The 23914-nt window shown below is 32.2% G+C and overlaps 1 protein-coding gene and 1 long non-coding RNA gene across 6 annotated transcripts; one reads left to right on the forward strand and one right to left on the reverse strand.

Moving 5' to 3' along the window:
- Positions 1 to 87: 87 nt before the first annotated feature.
- LOC117127862 lies at positions 88 to 8066 on the forward strand. Its single transcript, XR_004450772.1, has 2 exons — positions 88 to 2048; positions 2276 to 8066. It is a non-coding gene; the product is annotated as an uncharacterized LOC117127862 (long non-coding RNA).
- A 1176-nt stretch (positions 8067 to 9242) lies between these two features.
- On the reverse strand, positions 9243 to 14949 carry LOC108869632. Of its 5 annotated transcripts, XR_004450773.1 has the most exons (7): positions 11368 to 14949; positions 11006 to 11279; positions 10795 to 10909; positions 10600 to 10724; positions 10366 to 10448; positions 10173 to 10284; positions 9449 to 10095 (listed from the first exon to the last, which is right to left on the reverse strand). XR_004450773.1 is itself a non-coding variant. In XM_033278626.1 (5 exons), the coding sequence occupies exons 1-5, from the start codon at positions 10455 to 10457 to the stop codon at positions 9400 to 9402; spliced, it is 762 nt and encodes a 253-aa protein (XP_033134517.1). In that variant the 5' UTR covers positions 10458 to 11601; the 3' UTR covers positions 9243 to 9399. The 5 variants fall into 5 exon arrangements, 3 of the variants coding, with proteins under 3 accessions (XP_033134517.1, XP_033134516.1, XP_033134515.1); XR_004450774.1 differs by having other exon boundaries at positions 9449 to 9865; positions 9938 to 10448; XM_033278626.1 differs by having other exon boundaries at positions 9243 to 9678; positions 9745 to 9865; positions 9938 to 10095; positions 10366 to 11601.
- Between the last annotated feature and the right edge of the window lie 8965 nt (positions 14950 to 23914).

Consider the following 23914-nt stretch of genomic DNA (forward strand, 5'->3'; position numbering starts at 1 on the left):
ATAATTTATAAGATATTAGATAATAACAACAGCTAAGAATCAGATTTGGTCAAAAGAACAGCTACCTAATCTAAGAAGATGTTTTAGATGTTTAAAGCAGTTTTTAGTGATTTTCATTAAAAACTGCTTTAGACTACTAAGACATCTTCCAGATATTATTTGCAAAATGATTTGACATATGTTCTTTTTACAATCATTTTTACTAAAAAGTATGAGATAATATACTATAAATGATGGCATGGTTTATGGGTAAATTTAAAATAGATAATTACATAGAATATGATAATAATTCATATATGATCATTAAAATAAATATACGTATACGATACTAAATAATATAACAGATGGAAATATAATATTTCTTGCAAAACCAACTGGAGACGAAGAGAGAAGACATGCTTCCGGCTCAGCTCCCGTAGAGAGCGTTTTGTGAACCAAAAAAAAAACAGAGAGATTTTTTTGGGTAGAGGGATATGGCTGTGTATCTTATAGATGGGACTGAATTTCTTGGGCTTTCATTTTGTTTCTGCTTGACAAAATTCTTGCTCGCTATAATTGGTAAGCAAGGAAAATAACTGTGCTCTGGATAATAATTTATATATTATTATTGGTAAACTTATCAAAATTTTGTTATATTGTACACAGTTTCAGATTAAGTATTTTAAAAGAAGCAATGCACCACACCATTTTATTGTATGTGCTAAAAGCCTAAAAGAGTGAGTATGTATAAATAATGTTTTAGTAGTCTAAAGCAGTTTTTAGTGATTTTCATCAATTTTATTATGTATATGTTTACTAACAATTTGAATAGTAAACTGATTTTTATTGTTATTTAAAAAATATATAAAGAATAAACAAAAAGATGAGCAAAAATATAAAGAAAAAAATGAAAAACATAAGCACAAATTTAGAAAAACTGAAACAACAAACAACAATGTAGAGGAAAAGTAATATAGACAATTTTATCCTATATCTCCATAATATTGTTTAAAATGTCAATTTCTTACAAGTCGCGGTAATGTTAATTTTTATAATAGTCAGTTACATATGTATCTTTAATGAATCAAAATTAGTATATCTAAATATCATTTTAATATTCCTATTTTAGTTAGTAACATTTATTTTTCATAATATATATAAATAATTAAAATATAAGAAATAATTTTTAAACTATTTGAGTTATTTGTTTCTTGTAAATCAAGTCTATGTTAATATTAATAAATTCAGTTATACAAATTATAAATAATTTTAAATAGACATTTTAAAATAATATTATAGATTTTTTCAGGGGCCGACCGAGGAATGAGAGATGTGTGCACGTGCCGCACTCTCTATTATAAACGTTAAAAATTAAGATATAAAAATTTATAATTAAGAATTAATCAAACAATTGTATTTTTATAAAGATATTTTCTGAAATATTTCTAATATGTGAATTTTTTAAAAAACTTTAACACAATAACTAAAATATATATTTTGATAAAAAAATTGTCAAATTTAAATAATTTGATCTATAATTTAAACTTTTTGAAAATATTTATAACAGTTTATCATGTTAATTTATGAATTAATAGGACATAAACTAATAAATATTCATAAAGGAAAAAAATATCATATGTATAAACAAAGACCTATGGCCAGTATAAAAATAGGATGAAGATCTTGAAGTCTAGGTACCATAGCTTTGCAGATTTTTCATATCCCTGTGTCCTGTTCTGTTACTTGTTTGGTTACTACTGAGGATCACCTACAACTAATTACACTATTCCTGTGACTCTCGTTTTTCCCAGCATCATTTGAATCATTACTTGTTCTCATTCTGCAAATATGAAAATATGTCTTATCTATGGATCCGTTCTTCAGTGACTTCCAACACCCCTAATGAAAACTAAGCTAGATGTCCATGATTACGTCTTTTGATGGAAACTCTAGTTAGTCTTATATAGCTGAAGTGATCTGAAGAACTTGTTCCTGCCTCTCTTTCTAGGCCAATTTACAACATCATCCCTGTAGATGTGCAGACTTTGGCACACCAACATATTTCAAAGGTAACAACAGTGGGGAAACTTGTCATGGTAATTGATTTTTTTTTACTGATCCAAACCCATCAGCATGTTTCTTGCGGCAAATCTTCTTCCTTTTCATGTATCTGAGTAAACACTTAGGTCGCTGTAGGCACTGGATTCTGTTTTCCGATTGATTTTCCCTCGGCAGAGAAGCCTCTTATCATTCATTAGCTTATTACTTACGCTGTTCTGTTATCCTATGTTGCCAGGCTTGGTGTGCTCTTACAAATCTCTCAATAAATAATAATACATACCTGAGACCTGGCATTACTCCTGCAGTTGATGATATCAACACTAACTGTTCATTTTCTAGGAGAGGAAGATCCACTGCCAAAGTTACATCCAACACTGATGGATCTTTCTATGCACACAATCATCAAGAGGATAGTCAAAAGAGAATAAGAGGAACTGCAACATCTTTTGACTGTTCCTCCTCCTCTTCCCCAGGTGATGGTAAATTAACTTCTGGAAAAGTTCCATGGGTAAATAACGAGGTTAAAATCTAAATAAATAACTTATTCTTAGCTGTGTTGATATTAAAGCAAACAAGATGAGAAAACCATTCTTAGCTAATAACTAATTCTTAGCTGTGTTGATATTCAATTCTTAGCTGCAAGCAGCGCGTCCTTCATTTGTTCCACATGGCTGGAAGCTTGAAGACAGAGCCCTAGCTGTGTTGATATTAAAGCAAACAAGATGAGAAAGCCACTTGGTTTTGTGAAATAACCATTAAGAAAGTGAGAGAAATGGCAGCCACACCTTTACTCCATGACTACAGTTGGAACATGATGTAGCGGAAGCCTTTAGGATGTAGCGGAAGCCTTTAGGATAGGACTAGAGATCCGTTGATTCTGAGAATACCCGGAAAACTAGAATAACATAAAGATCTTCTTAAATTCGTTAAGATCACCAATGATCTACCGAAAGCAAAAAAACAACAAAGAGAACTCTCAATTTTATTAATAAATCATCAACTCATAAACTCCCTAAAACCATAGCCTCAAAGACTATATATATATAAGAAAACATAAAAACCCTAAAACATTAGAGATAATTATCTTAATAATAAATAAACTCTAAATAAAACACTAAATAAATAAGATATTTATTCTAAATATCCTCTCTGCATCAGAACATAACTCAGGAGGCAAACAGGGCTGTTCTTTTCCTCTGGAAGCAAATATATTAACAGATGGTTGATGGGTACACGTTGAATGGTAGTGTTCCATAACAATTTCCTCTACGTCAATACTCTCCGCTCCAAAGTAAGCACATGTTGGAGTTGGTCTAATTTTTCAATTCTGCAGAAGTAGCATCAAGAATGTTACCTTGAGCATGTCATCATCGTCAATCTCGATAGCTTCCACCTGTCTAGCTGGGTGTGCGAAGTTTCTAATTGGTGGTACCTCCATACCATTTATACAACCGGTTACTGAATCTCCCTTTTAGTTTTTTCTTGGTGTCTTCGTTGTGTGTTGTTTAGTATCCGCATTTTATGCCGAATTACCCACTATTTTTTCCCAACTTATAAGATGTTGTTGCACTACAAGATCTCCAATATATGTTTACGCTTGATATTTGACTCTATTATTCTTTCTGGGTTTTGATTTACTCCTCTTTTTTGATCCGTTATGTTTTTCCATGTGCAAGTGATGAAATATTCTGCTTTTTTTTTTCCAGTATCAAGCTAATGAGCAGGTTACTCTGTGGGTGAACAAAGTCGGCCCATATAATAATCCACAAGAAACATATAACTACTATAGCCTCCCATTTTGCCGCAAAACTGAAAACGGCATTCACAAATGGGGTGGTCTTGGTGAGGTTCTTGGTGGAAATGAGCTCATCGACAGCCAGATAGACATAAAGTTCTTGAGTACGTTAGCTTCTATGCTAGTTTTTTTTGTTATCTTGATTGCACAACAGTTATATTGCCTTCGTCTGTTTTTACTCCCAGAAAATTGTGACAACCCATCCTCTCACTAGGAACCTAGGTTCACAGCGCTGCAGCGCACCGATCCCAACCCCTCCATTATGAGTCCTTTCTGACTCCATAATTAGGTTGTTGGTGAGACTCGAACCCAGGTTCTCACCCTTTAACAATACTCCTCCAGGATGAGTTGTCACCAATTGACGACTTTTTATGTGACAACCCATCCTCTCACTAGGAACCTAGGTTCACAGCGCTGTGAACCTAGGTTCCTAGTGAGAGGATGGGTTGTCACAAAAATGTTGACAGAAGCGTGATCTGTCATTTGGAACTTGATGAAGCTAAGGTCAAGCATTTCAAAGATGCCATCGAAAATAGCTACTGGTTTGAATTATTTATGGGTATGTATCACATTTACTTGTACATTTTACTGAGGAAGAAATATCAAAGGAAAAAAATTGATTCGCTCGATTGTAGAAGATCCGCTGTTTGTTATATTTAAAATTGAAAGTCTTCGCAACTCATCAAAGGAACTTAATGCTACAATATCACCATATGTCCAGTGTTCTTACGTCAGTGTAACTCAAACTTTCAACGTCCTTAGTTTACTTTTGTCTGCTTCTTTTTGTCACAAATGATGTTTTTTTTTGCTAGGAATGTAAATATCATATAAATATGAGAAGGTTCAGATATACAAGATAGCTGCAAGATATCACCTTGGCAAAAAAAGATAAAAAACAAGGGGATACATAATTGAGAAACAAATGATCAAGAGAAGATTAAGAAAGCCATCGAACCATAAGACCTTCAAAGCGCTTTCTTCCCCTTCTTCATGTGATTACGTTGCGGACCTCGCGATCAATGAGCCTAACGACGGTCTGAGGGGGTAGACAGACTCCATTGTGTAGACTGTTATTCCTCTGCTTCCATAAATGATACACTGTTGCCTGGGCCGCCACCATTTTTAGTGTTGAAGGCGTACGTGGATGCAAGTTAAGAATATGTTTATTGCAGGTCTCTTAGGTTGGGTCTCTTAACGTAATGTCGTAATATAAGATACGGTCTCTTAGCTTTTTTAGCTTATCACCAAAACAAAACCATTTCATATCAACCTAATCCATAATGCTGCTGCTAAAACAACACAGTGTAGAACCAGCTGGATCGAGCCTCCGATCCCCAAAACAACAGATCCAAGCCAAAAAAACAAACATGCAGCAGCGAGATCAAGCTCGAATCAAGCTACAAGCTAAGAAAGAAAGATGACAGAGATTCAAATCTAACCTTGTGATCTGACTCGGAGGCCGAAGCTGGAGAGAGAAAAAGTAAGACGCATGCGACGACGGATAAGAGGGAAGGGACAGCGGAGGAGGACACCATATCGGAACCCGGCGGAGGCTCACATCTGAGGGCGCGGTGATGGAAAGAGAGAGATGTGTTGCCAGTTTTATTTTCGTTTTCGTAAAATTTAATCTTTGATTCGAAAAATTGGGATAGACAAAATTGCCTCAAGAATATTTACAATAACAATCCAACTAGTTCGATATTTACTAAAATATCGCAAACCTAAATATCTTTTACTAATTAACTACATACTACCCCAAATCTTTTAGTATCTACCAAAATACACTGATCCTTTTAATTAATACCTTTTAGAGATCTAACTATCAATCAACTAAAAAATGTCAATGATTTGAAGGAAAAAGATAATACCTATATCTATACTATTATTTTGTAAAATAATTTTTCGCAACAGAACTCTCACGTTAAATATTAGACGGAAACTATTATTTCGCCTTGTCGAAGGTTGTGTGGCGTCTGTGCTGCTTGCAGTTTATGGTGTCTGTTCCTCTACGTTCCTCGATTAGTATGGTTCAGGAGGCTCCCGCAAGGTTTGCTATCTCTCTTCCTCTAATCATCGAATCTAGAGTTTCATGATCAGTCAAGTTACAAGTTTGAAGATATTATCAATACCTAGATACTCTTGTGATGTCAATAGAAGTCCGGCATCTGAAGCAACAAGGTAAACTCCACATTCATGTGGTAAACATCAACAACGGCTGAGAACAGGGAATGACTTTCTAAAGATTCCGGAGTAGTCTAGCAGATTGTGTCGGTTAAGTGGGCTAGTGAATTTAGACTTGTAATGTTTGAATTAGAAAACTTTTGGTTGAATCAAACTTGTAACCGGAATTTAACTTGTATTTCACAGTTTCAACATTGAAACCTGAGAAACAAACAAGAACTCTCTCTCAGCTTCTTACACAAAGCAAAGTAAAACACTTGAACAACAAGCGATCAACAGGAATTTAGTTACTCATCAATGGTTGGAATAGAGTTGTGGATGGGACCACAAGTGAAATTATGATATCCACTCATCAGTCTCTTTAGCAAACTCCATCTTCTTCTTCTTCTCCATCCCCATTACTCTCTCGGCAAAAGATATAATCTCAGAAGCTACAGCTCACACTCTCTTCCTCCACTTCTCACCATCTCCTCCTTCATCTGTCCTCTTCCTCTTCGATCTCTCCTTGTGTCCCCACACAACTCCAGCGAATCTGTTAACCGTTTCTGTTAATTGATAATCCTTGATTTGCTCTGTCTCTCATCCTCTTCTTTGTCTTCTTCATTTTCTTGTGTGTCCACTGCGGCGTCGCCACGACGGCGATATGATATCACATCGTAAACCAACACGACAATCGAAGATCCGGAACCCCATTAACTGAAACGTATTCGGACATATCTCCGTCAGGTTTTTAACCGGCCTGGTTTGTTGATTAAAATTTATTAGAAAAAACTAGTATTAGCTCCCGTGCATACCCACGGACATTATTCTTTTTTTATTATTATTATATAACATAAATTACAAATTCTAGTGAATATAAATGTTATTTTGAGAGTTATTGGTAGACAATTGTTTTTCTAAAATATATTTATAACTTATAACAGCCTAATATGGATCCAAAGTGCATGTAAAATATTGATCCGCTTAATTCAAAATCATTAAATATGAAAACTAAGGGAAAGTATAGATCTAGCACAAATATAATTAAAATATTAAAAAAATAATTAAAATATTAACTTTAATTTGTAGATAATTGAGGTATTTTTGCTCTTTACTTATATATATATATATATATATATATTTCTGTTTCCTTTTTTTTTAATTCTGAGAAAAAATGTTTGAGAAAGTAAGAACATAACCAAATTCCTAAAAAACCACGATCACACAACCAACCCAAAATATATTTCTGTTTTCTATCTTGCTTTTTTTTTTCATTGTCAATGCTATATTTATCCTAAAGTTTTTGTTTCTGAGAAAATCTACAAAAAAAAAGATACAAAAAACGTATGTTGATCCAAAAAATAATACCACCATACAAAAATAAGAAGACCAACCTGAAGTTAGATCTTGATACAGAGGTAGACATGAGTCCTCGTTTCTTCTACCACTTGATTTTCTTAATCCCCATTTTCTATCTTCTTGTTATCACAACATATTGTTTTTTCTTGAGTTGCTTCTTATGTTGATCTTCGTACTTCCCTTCCATGAATTACCACGACCACAACGAAGAATCATGTGCCAGCAAATTGAAAACTAATTTAGTCCTTCGAAAATTCATCAAAACAAAATAAAATAAAATAATTATAAAATAAGTTAGCCGAGAAAACTAACTTTTGTCTCCCAACCGAGATAGCTAGGATTTGTTGGTTGACGTCCTCCTCCAGCGGAGCTCCGGGGCGTAAGCCAGGCGCCTCCGTCGATGCCTGCTTGGAGCCACTTCGGTGAGTTTTCGACTAAACTTCCCCCGGCTATACTCTTGCTTCCTCCGATTTGTTTCAGATGCAGCAAGAAGTGCTTTGATTAGGGTAATTATATTGTTGTTATACTTGATCTTATTGACTATTGATTTCAAGTTCTCTTGTTAGAAGTTTGAAATTGATCCTTGTGTATCCTAGAGGTTTTTTAATTTTTTTTGCGGTCTCTAGGATCAAATCAGCTTTTGAGCAGATTGTGGTTTCAAGTTAAACTTGTAACCAAACCTTCATTTTCATTAATGATATTTATAATTTAGCAAAAAAAAAAGAAAAAGATTCACAAAAAAAAAAAAATGAAAAACTATGATTTGACTCATAAAGAGTCTGGGAGTTATTACCAGGAAATTATCGATCAACCTTGCGGGAAGCTTTGCTATGGAAAATTTTGTTTTTACTTGTTCTTTCTCAAAAATTATTTGTTGTGCAAATGTTTAGCCAGATATTTGTAGTCTCGAGAGTGTTGATACCATCTATACTATTAAAGCAGAATACTTATTATGAATCTACCCCTGAAATTTCTTATTAATTACTAGAGATTTTGCCCGGGCTACGCCCGGGTTTATACAAAAATCATTATATTTAATATGTATTAAGAAATTTCCTAAACCTTAGTAAATATCCAGAAAATTAAGCACTTGGTTTTAGCCAATTATGTGACTAATTTTTCTTGGGGAGCACGTCAATAAATATAAAAACACAAAAGATAAGTAACCGATGCCTTTCCCTTCGCATGATTAATGACGCAAGAATGATCTGGTGACTCTATTAACACGTACTCTATGTCCTTTCAATTATATATATATATATATATATAATTAAACATATATAAATATTTTCTAAAGGAACATATTGTTTTCCGTTATTTAATGAAACTTATTTTAAAAAGAGTATCACTAATTAATAAATTGAGTTCCTGCCAAAAAACTGTAAAGTAAATGTTTTTTTGTCTTGATCAGATTCCCGAAGTGTGTATTTAGCCCGGTGGTAGAGCATCCTTTGTATATGCTCATTATTCATGGTTCGACCCCTGGCACCAATATTTTTTGTGTTCGGCAAATAATCATAGTGTAATGATGATTACTTACGTAGTTTTAATATCAAATAATTAAATAAGAGAATTTGTACCTTTCTTATTTTTTAAATCATATATGTTATAATAGAGAAAGTCTACTCTAAAGTTTACTATAAATCATGTATAAAGATTCAATTATCTCAGTTCCCTAATTTTTATTACATACAAATAATAGATAATTTTATAAATATATATGGAAGAAATATATAAAAGTAAAATAATTTTTTCAAGTTTTTATTTGTCCCTTACTATTTTAAAATAAACAACATAATTATTACTAAAAATAAAAATACTGTATAAATTTTAGCAACTTAAAAAAGGTCAAACCTCAACATAAACAAATGAACCAACGAAGCAAAAATTATCCAAATAGAAAATACGATATATAAATAATGTCAACACAAAAACTGAAGCAAACAAACCAAATCATAATATTTCAACAAAGAAAAAACAAAACCAGAAGCAAAAGAACAAATAGATAGTCGTTCTTCAAACACAACCCAAGTACACAAAACATATCAGCCACTTTTTGCACGCTTAGCATCATCTGACACAATCATATCAGCACCTCTTTTCACCCCCTCATCTGCAGTAGGAGAGACAACCACGTCGGCGGCTAAATCGTATCCAAGTGCTGGAACCTCGAGAGGGAGTACCTTGGTGACAGTCAAAGCTTGAGTCTTGCCTTCCAAGTTGTGCTTTGATATCTTGATAACGAACGTGCGTTTCTGTCCGATGGTGTCAATAAGGACTTGAGGCACCGGGACTACATGATCATCTCCTGATCCCTCATTAGCCTATATAAATTTAAAAAATTGTTAGAACACAACCAAAAATTGAACGATGGACAGGTATGTGATTACCTCATAGTAACTCTCAACCAATACAGATGCTTTCTTCCCAGTTAACTCAAACCCAGCGTCACCGAGAAGTACAAAGCTCGCATGATCATTGTTGTCATAGACAGATAGCTTGCTGAGATACCTGTTTCAAATGCACATTAATAATGGACGTTGGTGGTGTATATGACACAAAAAATATAATTACAATTCTTACTCTGCAGCACCAGTAATCTCAGTCTTTCCACACTTCCTACACATAAGCGTGGTAGGTCCTTTAGTAGCTTTAGTCTTGCATCCACCACAAGCAATGTAGTACCAAGCTGAGCCACGCACAACATCATCAATGGTGGCCGTACACTCGAACCAAGCAACCTATAATATTACAACAGTGAAGATACTCAATAACAAATCTAATTCCAATGCAAGTATGAAAGCATGAGATGTCGTACCTTCGCTCCTTCCTGCTTCATGTAAGTGAGTAGCTCACCTATTGTAGCTGTCTCAGCCTTGGTGACAATCTCAGCATTAACTCTATTAGCAACTTCCGAGTTTGATTCAAGCCTAGAAATGTTCAAAAAATAAAATAAGCAACACAGTCGGTAGATTAACGTAAACGGTGCAAATATAAAGATGAATACATACCAAGCCAGATACTCCCTGGTTTGATGAACATCCGTATCAAAAAAAAACCCGTGAAGATGATAGGGATGACAGAGACAAAGCACCTGTAGCATAACCAATTTCCATACCCAAAAAATAACAAATTAATCAAACAATCTAGCCATAAAACAGCCCTTCTCAACACCTAATACTACTGTGATTCCCACGCAACTTACTAACATCTATGTACCACAACAATCGTTAGATAATACGAACCTCCTAATCGCTTAGGATTCACAGTTGTCACCATGATAACACTCGGAGGTTTTCCAAGCGATATAAACTTCTCGCAAAAGGCTGTTGCTACCTTGTCCCATATGTAGAGCTTCATCACAGGACCACTGCATCGAAGAGAACACATTTATTAAACAAAGAAGTATATGTCTAGAGCATAAAACTTAGATGCCTCACTCATGTGTCTGAACATGAACCAAAATTCGCCGATCAGAAGCTATCTCAACTTCATCAAGCACAAAACTCTCGTTAAGAGCCTGCTCATTCACCAATTTGATATGACCAATAAAATCTGCGATAAAAACATAACTTAATAAACAATCAAGAGATATCTGATCAACATAAACAGATAGACTGAGCACAGATCATAAAATATAAGAGATCTTACCATACAGATCCCCTTTGAGGTCACAGGCCGCTTCGAACTGTTCATAACCATGGAAACGAAAACGGTCTTCAGGAAACCAAGTCGAAGTGTCTGTGAGATCGGAGAGGACAGACTTCCATGAGAACGCAATGGTCACGTCTGGATCAGCAACCCGGTACACCTTCTTGGTCTTAGAACCAAAAAAATTGGTAAGTCTGTAGGTGGAACCGGGCTTCATGTGTCGTAGATAAGTGTCCATCCTTGATGGTGGGATGAATCCCTGAATCACAGTGCCCTGTTTAGAACGAACAAATCAAGATTGTTAGTAATCTGTGTCGCAACATAAACAATAAAAAAAAAAGAGAGAAGATGTCGGAACAAACCTCTGCGTCGACCAGAAGCATCTCTAGACCCATAAGTATCTTCGAGAATGCGTGTTTTGCCTCCCAAAAATGGATCAGACGAAATCTTAACTCGTCTTCTTGTGGTCCAAACGTCACATCTTTGAAGAACACGACGCGATCGCTGTTGTCGGAGGGGACATCGGAGCAGACAACGGCCTTGCCGTTACGTTTTGTCGAAGAGGAATCACCGGAGACACCGGATTGGCCAATAGGTTTCATCGATGCGACGGAGGGGATCGTCGGTGCGGCGGAGATTTTCATCGCCGCGGCGGAGGGTTTCATCGATGCGGCGGAGGGTTTGACCGGTGCGGCGGAGGAGACAGCGTCCTTCCCGTTAGGTTTCTTGGAGATAAGATCGCCGGATGCGGAGTTTTTGCTGTTGGAATTCATCGGGAGAGAAGATAGTTTTGCGGGGAATCAAACTGGTGGAATGATCGGGGTTATAAAAGAAATCAGAGTGAGGGATGCGAAAGGGATCCATTAATGGAGGTTAATGAGGATTTTATGAAGGAGTGAATGAACAGACGAAACCGATAAAGGGAAGAAGTGGGAAGGACGAAAGGGATGAGATATTTGTCTGCGCAAGGGAGAATGAAGTTAGGGTTCGTCGAGGTTCGTCGAGGCACGATGCGGTCTGCGCAAGAGAAATAAGGCTAGGGTTTGTGGAGGCTCGATACGGTGTTCTCCGTTTGGCCAAGCTTATGGGCTTATGGGCCAGGTACATAACAAAAATAAAACATAACGAAGTCCATCGTAATGAAGCCCAACGAAGCACAGATGTGGAAGAAAGATGCAACGGGATTGGCTGATTATTTCATCCGACGTGGACGTCTGAGCGCTGAGCGTATTCCCCTTTTACTTATTAGATGATAAAACATTCCATTTCCTATTTAAATTATTTTCAGTGTTATTCGATTGACAAAAAAAAGCCCAACCTATTTTCTACTTACATTTACGTTTTGTTAGGCTCATTCAGTCGGGAATAATCCTATTTCGTACCTAGATAGATAATACAAAATCTAAGTCAACATATAGACTCGGTCTGATACCCTATATCATTTCTATCTATCTTAAACCAAAAAATTAACTTATACTATACATAACGTAAACTACAAAATATAACTCTGAACTTGCGTTTCACCTAAATCCTAACAGATGCACAAACTATCAATTATATAAACATGCATGTGTAATGATTTAAACTTAGGCTTATACAAATAATAATATAACAAAAGTTTATAGATTCATATTATTATACAAATAAGATAGATAATACAAATAATAATATAATGAACGACTATAGAATTTTAACTTACAGTTATACATATTATATTACATTCATACAATAATGTATCCTCAAACACACCCACTTTTTCATTATTTTCTTAATTTCGATTTTTTTTTTAAACTTGGTATTTATGTATCTATCGAGATTTCATCAAGATCTATCTATATTAAAAAAAAATTAAATGGTAACAATTCTCAGTAATTATAGGAACTAATAAATCTCAACAAATAGAACAAATAAAAAATATGATAAAATTTGAAGAAAGAATAAACTATTTTCTTAATGTATACTTTAGAACATTAAGGAATAACTTGGGCTACAAAAAATATATTAACTACACTGCATATACTAACTTGGACAGAAGTATATATATTTGATTGAGACAGATTTCGATTAATATATTATATTCCTATACTACCGTAACTTAAATCCAAAAGTAGTTATGATTGGCTTCGAGAGATTTTCAGAAATTAATGAATACAATATCTTTCCAATTTATATAATTTGAGACAAAATCAATTTGGAAGCCCATAAAATTCATAAAATTATTAATTTCAGTTCTAAAGTCGACTTATTATAAATTATAGCAACAAATTTTCTTTAACAACTCGAAAATTTTGTATACATGAAATTTAAAATTGTGTTATAAAATAAAAAGTAAAAAAATATCACAATATTTTAATAAATGTAATATCTATACCTTAACATTCTTTTCATTACCCAAAAAATAATCTAAATAAAACATAGAGAATATAACATTATAAGGGAAACACATATAATATAGCAAAAAAATTTCAAACTAATCTACATACAAAAATTAATCAATTAAGAAAGTTGTAAATTTTCTATTAAAAATATTAAATTTATGAAAATATTACATTTAAAAAATATTTATCAATTTATCCATCGTTTTTAATCCATTTCGTCTATGTTTACTAACCTATCTATATTCGTTTGTGTTCTAACCTATACGCTAAGACTACATTCAAACTCTAACTCTATTCAAACCCTATTAACACCATCAAAAACCCGTTGTCCAAAAAACACAAACCAAATATATGGATATTCATTATAATTCTTGTGTCTTATATGGAATTCTTCTTTCAATAGTATATGGTTAGCATATTTCGAAATCATTGGTTCTCAATGTTATTAACCTTTTAAACAGCCAATAATGAACACGTTTTAATATTGATATTTATCAAAGTTGGTATATAAATATAAATATAAAACATAATAAATAGAAACTCACAAATTTTCGGATTCAAAACAAATAAATTCCAAGAATATTTTCTATAACATCTATTTTCGTAATTGCTACATACAATAAATGCAAAAGATAATATATAGAAACAAGATTTTCCGATTTAACTAAATTAACTTGATGACTACGCATAGAATATATTATGTTTGACATGGTAATTGAATTTATATTAGTAATAAATGGAAACTCATATATTTTCGGATTCAACAAATTAATTCCAAGAATATTCTCTATAACATCCATTTTCGTAACTGAATTTATATTAGTTACTATATATTCTGTTTGACATGGTAACTGAATTTATATTAGTTACCATATATTATGTAAATCATGGTAACTGTATTTAGTTATTAGTTTTATATAATAAAGAGAGGATCCCCCAACTTTCTCCTCAAACCGAAGACTCTCGCTTTAAATTAGGTCGATATTATAAATAGGCAGCACTAAATTTATTAATTGACTATAAACAAATATAAAATCTATTAAAATATAGATTAGACAAATATTTATTAATTTAAATAAAATTTTTAAAAGAAACGATCCCGCGCTTTGAAAGCGCGGGTCAAAATCTAGTTAGTAGAAATTAAAAAAAAAACTGAAATTTCATCACTTTAACAAAATAGAGAGAATCAGTGGAGCTACTGCAAATACTTAGGAAAATTTAGGTAGAGATGAATCTGAATTTTATAGAATCGTTGAGTAAATTTGCTATAAAAAAGATTAACTGTTTTGAAGATCGTGAAGAGATCATGGAGGTAGTGTTAGAAATATTAAGGATTTGCTATAAAAAAGATTAACATTTGGCATTTCTTTCATTTAATTTTATTTACTGCATTTGATTTTTTTAAAAAATATATAAGAAATGCCAAATGTTAAAATTTGATTGGTTATGCGACTTGCGCTTTAGTATATAAGAGATTTGCTCAGTTAGAATCTATATATATACTATTATTTATAAAGTGATTTAGCTTATTTGTCATAATTTCCATGATTTTATGTAATTTTGTTTATTTGTCATATTTTGATTAGGTTTAAGCTGAGTCATTAATTTATTAATAGTTTTTAGTTGAGTCCAAAATTTATTAATTTAAATAATATAACTATAAATATGTAATTAGATATATAATTATTTTGATTTTGCTTATTTGTCATGTTTTCTATGATTTTAGTTAATTTTTCTTATTTGTCATGTTTTTATTAGGTTTTAGCTTAGTCATTGATTTATTAATAATTTTTAGCTGAATCACTAATTTATTAATTTTAAAAAATATTCGTAATGAAATTTATATATAATTAAAAACGAATTTTGATATAATAATATGTAAATCTATATGTTATATTAATTTTTTTTATTTGTCATATTTTATTAGGTTTTAAGCTTTTATATAGATCATTGACTTATTATTAGTTTTTAATTGAGTATTTATTAATTTTCACAAAACCCGTAATGAATTTTATATATAATAAAACGCACATTTTATTTTAATAATATTAAAGTTATATGTTATATTAAATAATTAATTATAAACTAATATAATAAAATTGTGAAAATATATTTAAAAATTAAGAAAATTCTTATATATATATATATATATATTGCGTTGCTATCTGAAAACAATATTTTTATTATAAAGTTAAAAAACTAAGATATAAAACAGTTTATAATTAAATATTAGTCAAACAAAAATATTTCTATAAAGATATTTTCTAAACTATTTCTAATATATGAGTGTTTTAAAACTTTTAACACAATAATAAGTACATAGTTTGATGAACGTTTTTGTGACATATATAAATAATTTGATGTTTGATTTAACTATTTAAAATCATAAATAATAACTTAAATTGAGACTGAGTTTAAAACAATTTTTTTTGCTTTTACTTTAAACCAGTTTAAGTTTAATCCATAAAACACTATAGCGTCAGTTGGTCACCACTAGAAAAATGAAAAAATAAACAAAATAAAAAATAAAATTTCATTTGAAGAATTGAAAAAATATTAAAAATGTTAATTTTTGTTCAAATTGTTCCTTATCAAAATTGCACACGGAAATTTTTTCTTATAAATTCATTCCTCCATGGAGAATTTAGAAGAAAAAAATGGGATCTACCTTTCAATAATTTGATTAAAATTTCAACGTAACTGGTATAAATTTTAAGGAACAAAGAATTCACCATAATATTTTCCATCAACATGTTCACCAATTAGAGTTATATAATGCCGATTTTTGGATTAGTAAGACATAAAATAATAAGTATTCGTAAGATTATTATGCCCGCATGTGTGGGCAAAACACCTAGTAAGAAGTAACGAGAGAGTTTGACAAAAAAAAACAGGTAACGAAAGAGAGTAGTGTTAAAAAGTCAATTTTTTTTTAATGCTTTTTTTATTTTTTTTCTAAAATGTCTAATATCTTTTTTACATCTTCTATGTGAAAATGTTCCATTTTGATACTATAACGGATCATGGGCTTAATGGAGCTATTTTACAAATAATCTCTCATGGATTTATTGGCAAATTTTAGGGACTATAGGGAGTATTACTTGTCTTGCGAGTCTTCGACACAAGAAAAGGAATTTTAGATTTAGATAAGAAGCAACATAAAATAAACCAAATTTGATACCGGAATATTCAGTTTGATAACCTGCTATTAATTCTTCTTCCGCTTCTGGTAAATCAAAAGGTAACCGACGGTTTTCAGTACTAGTTATCCAGTTACAGAAGCAAAAGCTCAAGGGCATATTGGACAATGAACAACTCAAAAGTGTGTGGCAAGTGAAATGTGTCTTTAAGTGATATTAATAAGTCAAAATGTGTCTATCAATGTAATTTTTTCTAGTGAACAATATTATTACATAAGATCTTGATATTATTAATATTAAATAATTATTTTATAAATATTTAAAACTTTAACAAGTAGGGTAAGGTACACCACAAGCCTTGAAGACATTTTGAGCATTTTTATAAAACTGACCAAATACTGGATTTGAGATGTAACCACATAGACACGACTGTTGTTCTTTCAGTTTTTCGCAACATTCTGCTGACGGCTGACTTCCGATAAATGCTGCTACGAAACATGGGATAAGTTCTGTTTGGACACACGCCACTTTTATCTCCTCTTCCACGGCTGCACTGGTCAGATCCAAAGATGACACCAGGACTATCACAAGTGCGATGCATATTGCTCGTGTGAACTTCATGTTTTATAACCTTAGTGACTTCTTTTAAACTAGTTCTAATTAATTTTTCTCTTGAAAATTGTTTGAGATGTTGATTTTAAGGTCTTGATGGTGAAGCTATTATATAGATGAAACTCGAATAAAGTTTGAAATAGTAGGCTGGCGTTTTAGGTAGTGTATTTTGTCCTTTTTAATTAAATCTTGAAGCATTTATTTGATAATTTATAAGATATTAGATAATAACAACAGCTAAGAATCAGATTTGGTCAAAAGAACAGCTACCTAAAATGCCAAGAAATTTTGTTCACAAATAGAAAAGACATCTTCTAGATATTATTTGCAAAGTGATTTGACATATGTTCTTTTTACAATCATTTTTACTAAAAAGTATGAGATAATATACTATAAATGATGGCATGGTTTATGGGTAAATCTTACATAGATAATTACATAGAATAGATAATAATTCATATATGATCATTAAAATAAATATACGTAAATACGATACTAAATATTATAACGATGGAAATATAATCTTTCTTGCGAAACCAACTGGAGACGAAGAGAGAAGACATGCTTCCGGCTCAGATCCGGTAGAGAGCGTTTTGTGAACCAAAAATAAAAAATAAAAACTAGAGAGGTTTTTTTGGGCAGAGTGATATGGCCGTATATCTTATAGATGAGCCTGAATTTCTTGGGCTTTCATTTTGTTTCCGCTTGACAAAATTATTGCTCCCAATAATTTGTAAGCAAGGAAAATAACTATACTCTGGATAATATTATTTATATATTATTATTAGTAAACTTATCGAAATTTTGTTATATTGTACACAGTTTCACATAAAGTATTTTAAAAGAAGCAATGCACCACAATTTTTTATTGTATAAAGAGTGAGTATGTAAAAGTAATGTTTTAGAAGTCTAAAGCAGTTTTTAGTGATTTTCATCAATTTTATTATGTACTAGGGGTTGTCCGCGCTTCAAGTATATGTTTGTATATGTAACTAGGATCGGCCCGCTCTACGGGCAGGAAGTTATAATAAAAATTATTTTATATTAATTTATGAAATATCTAAAAATTATTATTGATAAAAAAATATTATAAACAAACAAATAATGAAAAAAAATGGGATAATAATAATAAATTATTTTTTTGAATTATAACGACAATAACCTTCACTGTTTTTTGATAAATAGCATTATATTTTTAATAATTATTTTAGTTTCAAATGTTTAGTTTTATATTATATAGTAATCATTATTCATTATCATAAATGTGCACATTACAATATATATATAGAAGAATTATTGTCAAAGAAGATTTATTTTTATGAACATAAATCGGCTAATATATTTTATCTTATAAATTATTCGAATTGTGAAATAAATTTTCTACTATAAAAATAACATTAAAACTCATGTAACACAACTAATGTACACAAAATAAACACAACTAATGTACACAAAATAATTTTATAAGATAGAATTTGTTACTCTACTGAAATTAATATCTCCGTCTTAATTTTTTTTTGGTTGACATGTGTAAAAATAATTCTATTTGTATTCTTTAAATATTCCTTATTAAGGTTTTACTTTGTTACTCCCTTTCATTAAGATCACTTTTAATAAAAAATAATCAGAATAATACGGTTGTATTATTCAAAGTTCAATACTCAAATATTCATGAATATTGTATAATTTCTAAACAATTAATATTCTAAACTATCAACAATTCAGAAAAAGAGTGTCTGGAGTTACTTGATCCTTACTCAACTTTATCTAATATCAATTTTCTATTTACTATTTAAAATTTATTTATTATACATAGTTTATTTCTTATTAAACTGAAACACATAGCTAAAAGTATTATTTTAGAGGTAATAACAAACTCAGAGGTGGTCGGTTGGAATTTTACAGAAGGTAATTATGTAATTATCTTGGCAAGTTTGAAACTACCAAACATTTTAATAGTACACTCTTTCACCACACCACAAAAAATCATAGAACCACGAATCTTAATGTCAAAGTGGATGGAATTACTTTATCACTGCTCAATCTAATATGATCATAATTATAATGATTATTTTCCTCAAAATTTACTGAATATACAGAATTCATCTACATATACAGCAAAAACCTAAATACTATATATGAGTTGAAACAAATAGAAATAGTTTTTTTTTATCATAATGAAACCGACTGTCAAATAACTCGTAACCAAAACATAACGAAACCGAAACAAAGATAATCAAAGACTAACTGCAGAGTAATAAGAAACATTATTTAGACCCAACATATGAAACCATAACTACTGGAATTTCATTTCAAACATGCACTATCTTAGCCGCATTGATAGATGAGTGGATCCTCTTTTTAGGCGAATGATCATCTGCCTTCTCATCAGCATCCTTAACTGCATCACTGCTGCCCTCTCCAGTTTCAACCTGAACAGGAACTGGAATACCATCTGGATTGTCGTCATCATCAGCATCGTCTCCTCCCTAGTCCATTCGGACAGTTTTAAAGATTATTAAAATAACTCTTACATCGACGACAAAGATTATTAATAGATAATCAAAGACTATTAAAGTCATTCTTACATGACATGTGAAGCAAAGATTTGTATTCATAAATTAATTTTAATTGTAGAGGCTTTTTTCATTAAATTCTATTTTATACAAACCTAACTGGATTACTCTGGAATGCTATAAACAAAAAAACAAAAATCCAATCTAACTGAATCAGTCTTGAATGCTTCTCCAAAACTAAATTTTCCGGAAGAAGTGAAGTATTCTTGTATTAGTTCACTGAAAAAATAACCTAATATGGAAAGTATTTACATTTTTTTTCCTATGAGAAGATTTTAATTCTCTTTTTCGTAAGGGTCTTATTGTGAATGAGTTTTAATTCCTAACTCATATTTTCACCAAGAGAGAGTTTAAATTCTTAAGGTCAAACTATCTCAGAGTTTGGACCTTAAGTGAATAGCAATAATGCTCTCAAAGCTTTCATCATTGTGGAAAATTTTTAATGGTTTTTGTGATTCGGATTCGTCAAAGCATCACTCAGTTTGGTATTTGATAAATATCTTCCAAATTTTGTACCTTCTGCAATCACTCAGTTTAATATTTGATAAATTTCTTCCAAATTTTATACCTTCTGCAACTACTTAGTTAACCAATCTTCTAACTACCCGCTGACGATATCAATGGGCATTGTGATAGAGTCCTCATTCTTCTGAGTAACCACTGCAACCTGAGTGAGATCTACGAGGTCACTGTAGTCTCTTGACTGCGCAATTTGATAATCTCTCGATACTCCTTCTATCTGAGAGGCATAAGCATCAAGACTTCTAGCTCTAGCTCTGGCTCTCGACCTGGAGCGAGACTTCCTCCTCCGAAGAGTGTCTCTACTTGGACCTGAGCTGTTGCTGAAGGATGGCGATGATTCAACTTCCTGTTCCGACTGAACATCAGCTAGCATAACCTTAGTTTTTAACTGTCGCTACCTGAGAGCTAGTTCTAGGCTGAGAATGATATCCTGAATGCTTCTTCTTCTTCTGAATGGGTTCAAGACATCGGTTCAAAAAGTGTCTGAAGCACTACAATTGCAACACTCTGGGGGTAATCTCGGATATTGAGCTCTAATCCTTATTGAGTGACCAACTGCGTCTCTAACTTCAATAAATCCTGGAGGAGGAACTTCCAAGTCAATCTCCACTTTAACCTTCGTGTCACCAAAGTGGTACGGATCGAGTCTCGAGTGTTCCGTACTGCTAGCTATCACGCTAATACCTTCTAGGGAATAAAGCTGAGGGGGAACGTTTTTGAGGATTACCAAGGTAGGGGCCGAGGTGAGTTCTTGCGGAGCTAGTTTAGCGTCTGGCGACTAGGGAAAAGCTGAGAAGGCGCAATGAGCTGCCTGCCAGTACCCAACTTGGAGAATCCATTCTCTAGTTTGAACTGACGGGACGAAGATGAGACATGATGTAGCTGAGATAATGCGGATTGTAATCTTTCCAAACTTTCCCCAAACTGGGTTTAAGTCATCAAAGATCTTCTTAGCTGGTGGAATGAAACCATGAAAGTGGGCCAAGATGTGATCTTTCCACAGGTCTGAGGTATAGAGCAAGATTGATTCCAGTGCTTGGACAACCGGTGTACCGTCCTCCAGATACGTAGGCGACAATATCTTTCTTAACTTCCGGAGAGAGGCCTTGAACCGTTCAGCATACGAGGTGCAACGGCGGAAGGATCTCTGCTGGAATTGAGGATTTATGAAGCTGATGAGCAATGGCGTCAAAATACGAAGCCAACAGAGACTGGGAGGTCGTGGGAACGCTAATTGGCGAGAGATTCGACGGAGGGGGGTGTTGCAGTCCTGAAATCCGTGGTTCAACAAGAGTCTCACCAAACATCCCAAACCAGCCACCTAGGAGACACCAGCGACAGACGTTCAGTCCAAGGAGTCTATCTTGACAACCAGAAGGAGTTTGTCTATGAAACAACTTTTACAAGATGGCTAACTCACCAAGGAGTCAGTGAGGCTTGGAATTTCAAGAAAATCTTCCCGGGCCAGAAAGTTATGGATTTTACAAACTGGAGCTTCTCCAGCCCGTCCAGTTGCGAGTATCAGCCCTTAGAAGTGGATTTCAGCCACACTATTTTATAATATTATATGTTTTAAGTTTTTTATTTATCATTTATTTAATTGCATTTTTAGTAATAAAATAAGTGAATAGTATTTTAGTGGGATGAATAGTGTTTTAGTGTGGTGAATAGTGTCACACCATATTTGGTGTCAAAATTTAGTGTTGCATTAAAATAGTGTGATTTTTGCAGTTCCATTAGAGAGGATTTTGTGTAAAAACCACACTAAAATAGTGTTTTGCAGTTGGGTTGGAGATGACCTAAGATGATAATGTGGAGGGATGAAGAAGGAGGGAAGTCTATTTTATTATAATAGATAGATAAATAGATAGATATATAGATAGATATATAGATAGATAGATATTATTTAAATATCAATTTCTTACATCAGTTAGTTACATATGTATCATCAGTGAATCAAATTTATTATATATAATTATCATTTTAATATTTTTATTTTAGTTAGTAATACTTTTTATAATTTCTAAAAATAATTTGAAATATTATATTTTTTTTTCTAAAACTATTTGATGTATCTGTTTCTTGTAAATCAAGTTTATCTTAATATGAAGAAACCTAATGACAACTTTTTATATAAAATGTTTTTTTTTGAAACTAAACTTTTATATAAAATGTTAATATATAATTCATAAATATATTCAAACTTTGTTATATGTCTTCATATTCATATTTGTGATAAATAATATAAATTTCTTTGATGATAAGCTTAAAATTTTACTTATCTTAAAAACATCCCAAAGTCAATATACAAAAATGAAAAGGTGATATAAAATTAAACTATCCTCATAGTTTTAGACGAAAATTTTCTTTGTAAGATGGTAAGTGAAAATTGATATTATCCTACTATATAAAAGGGACTAAATTCAAGGCTTTTGAGACTATCCACCTCAGCCAAAATATTCTCATAAAAAAAAAATTAGCAATAGACATAATTTAGAAGATAATTAACTAACACAACTTTTGATATTTCTAGAAATTTCAAATTTGTAACTGCTAATTTATTAATAGAATCATATATCTATATTAAATTATGTTCTATTTTTAATCTTTAGATTTTAAGGGGTAAATAAATTATTAATTTATAATATATAGTTTATAACTTTATATTGTAGTTATAAATAAAGAGAAAATAACCGGGAAGGGTGAAGAAGCTCATGTAAAATTATGTAATTAAAAAGGTAAAATGGTGAGTATGATGAGGTGAATCTAAGAAAATTTGTTGTACAAATTATAGTGATTTCTCCGTCCACTAAAATGATTTAAAATAAAATATATATTCACATAAATAAGTCAATATTTGTTGTTGTTTTATTTGGTAACATGTTGAAATTATCATTTTCTGAAAGGTTACACTGTTGCTTTTAAACAACTTATTACAGCAAGGAAACAAAAACAACCAACAACAACTCAAGGTAAAAAAAGCCTTAAGGAGGTCTTATACAAGAAAGATAAAAAAGAAGTAGAGAAGAGGAGAAAGAAGAACTTGCCGGGTAAGAGAGGAGACGGTCACGCATCATACGGTCGAGAGAGGCAAGGATGACTGATGAAGGTGCGAAGACAGCTGTGAATACACGAGCATTACGCTCTTTCCACAGCAGGTAGATGGCTGACTGAAAGTAGAGCTTGATGACTGGAGTAGCATGCACATCTGTGTTGACGCGAGGTTGATTGATCCAGGCTGCAACAGAGTGTAGATCAGCCGGAGGAGAAATCCAAACTTCAGCAGCAAAAGGCTTCCATATCAAGCGAGAGAAAGAGCACTCAAAGAAGAGATGATGGTGAGTCTCTATTTCCAGATTACAAAGGACACACGTTCCTGAGACATTTAACCCCTAACGCCTCAAGCGATCTTTGGTTGGCAGTCTTCTCCGCAAAGCCAGCCATGATATAAACGCATTACGTTGAATATGTTCCTTGAACCAAATAGTCTTGTGCCAATATTTGTTGTTGGTAGTGTTTATATTCTTTTCTCACATTAGTATCCATATTTTTTAGTAAACTGATCCAAAGAGATTAGTTTGTGGAGCTAACCAAACGAGGATTATAGTGTTTATTTTAGAAAAAAGTAATAGGTTGAATGATAAATGGTGTGCGTGCTTTTCACATGGAAATCTGCACATA

This window comes from Brassica rapa, chromosome A09, assembly GCF_000309985.2.
Source record: "Brassica rapa cultivar Chiifu-401-42 chromosome A09, CAAS_Brap_v3.01, whole genome shotgun sequence".
Lineage (NCBI taxonomy): Eukaryota > Viridiplantae > Streptophyta > Magnoliopsida > Brassicales > Brassicaceae > Brassica > Brassica rapa.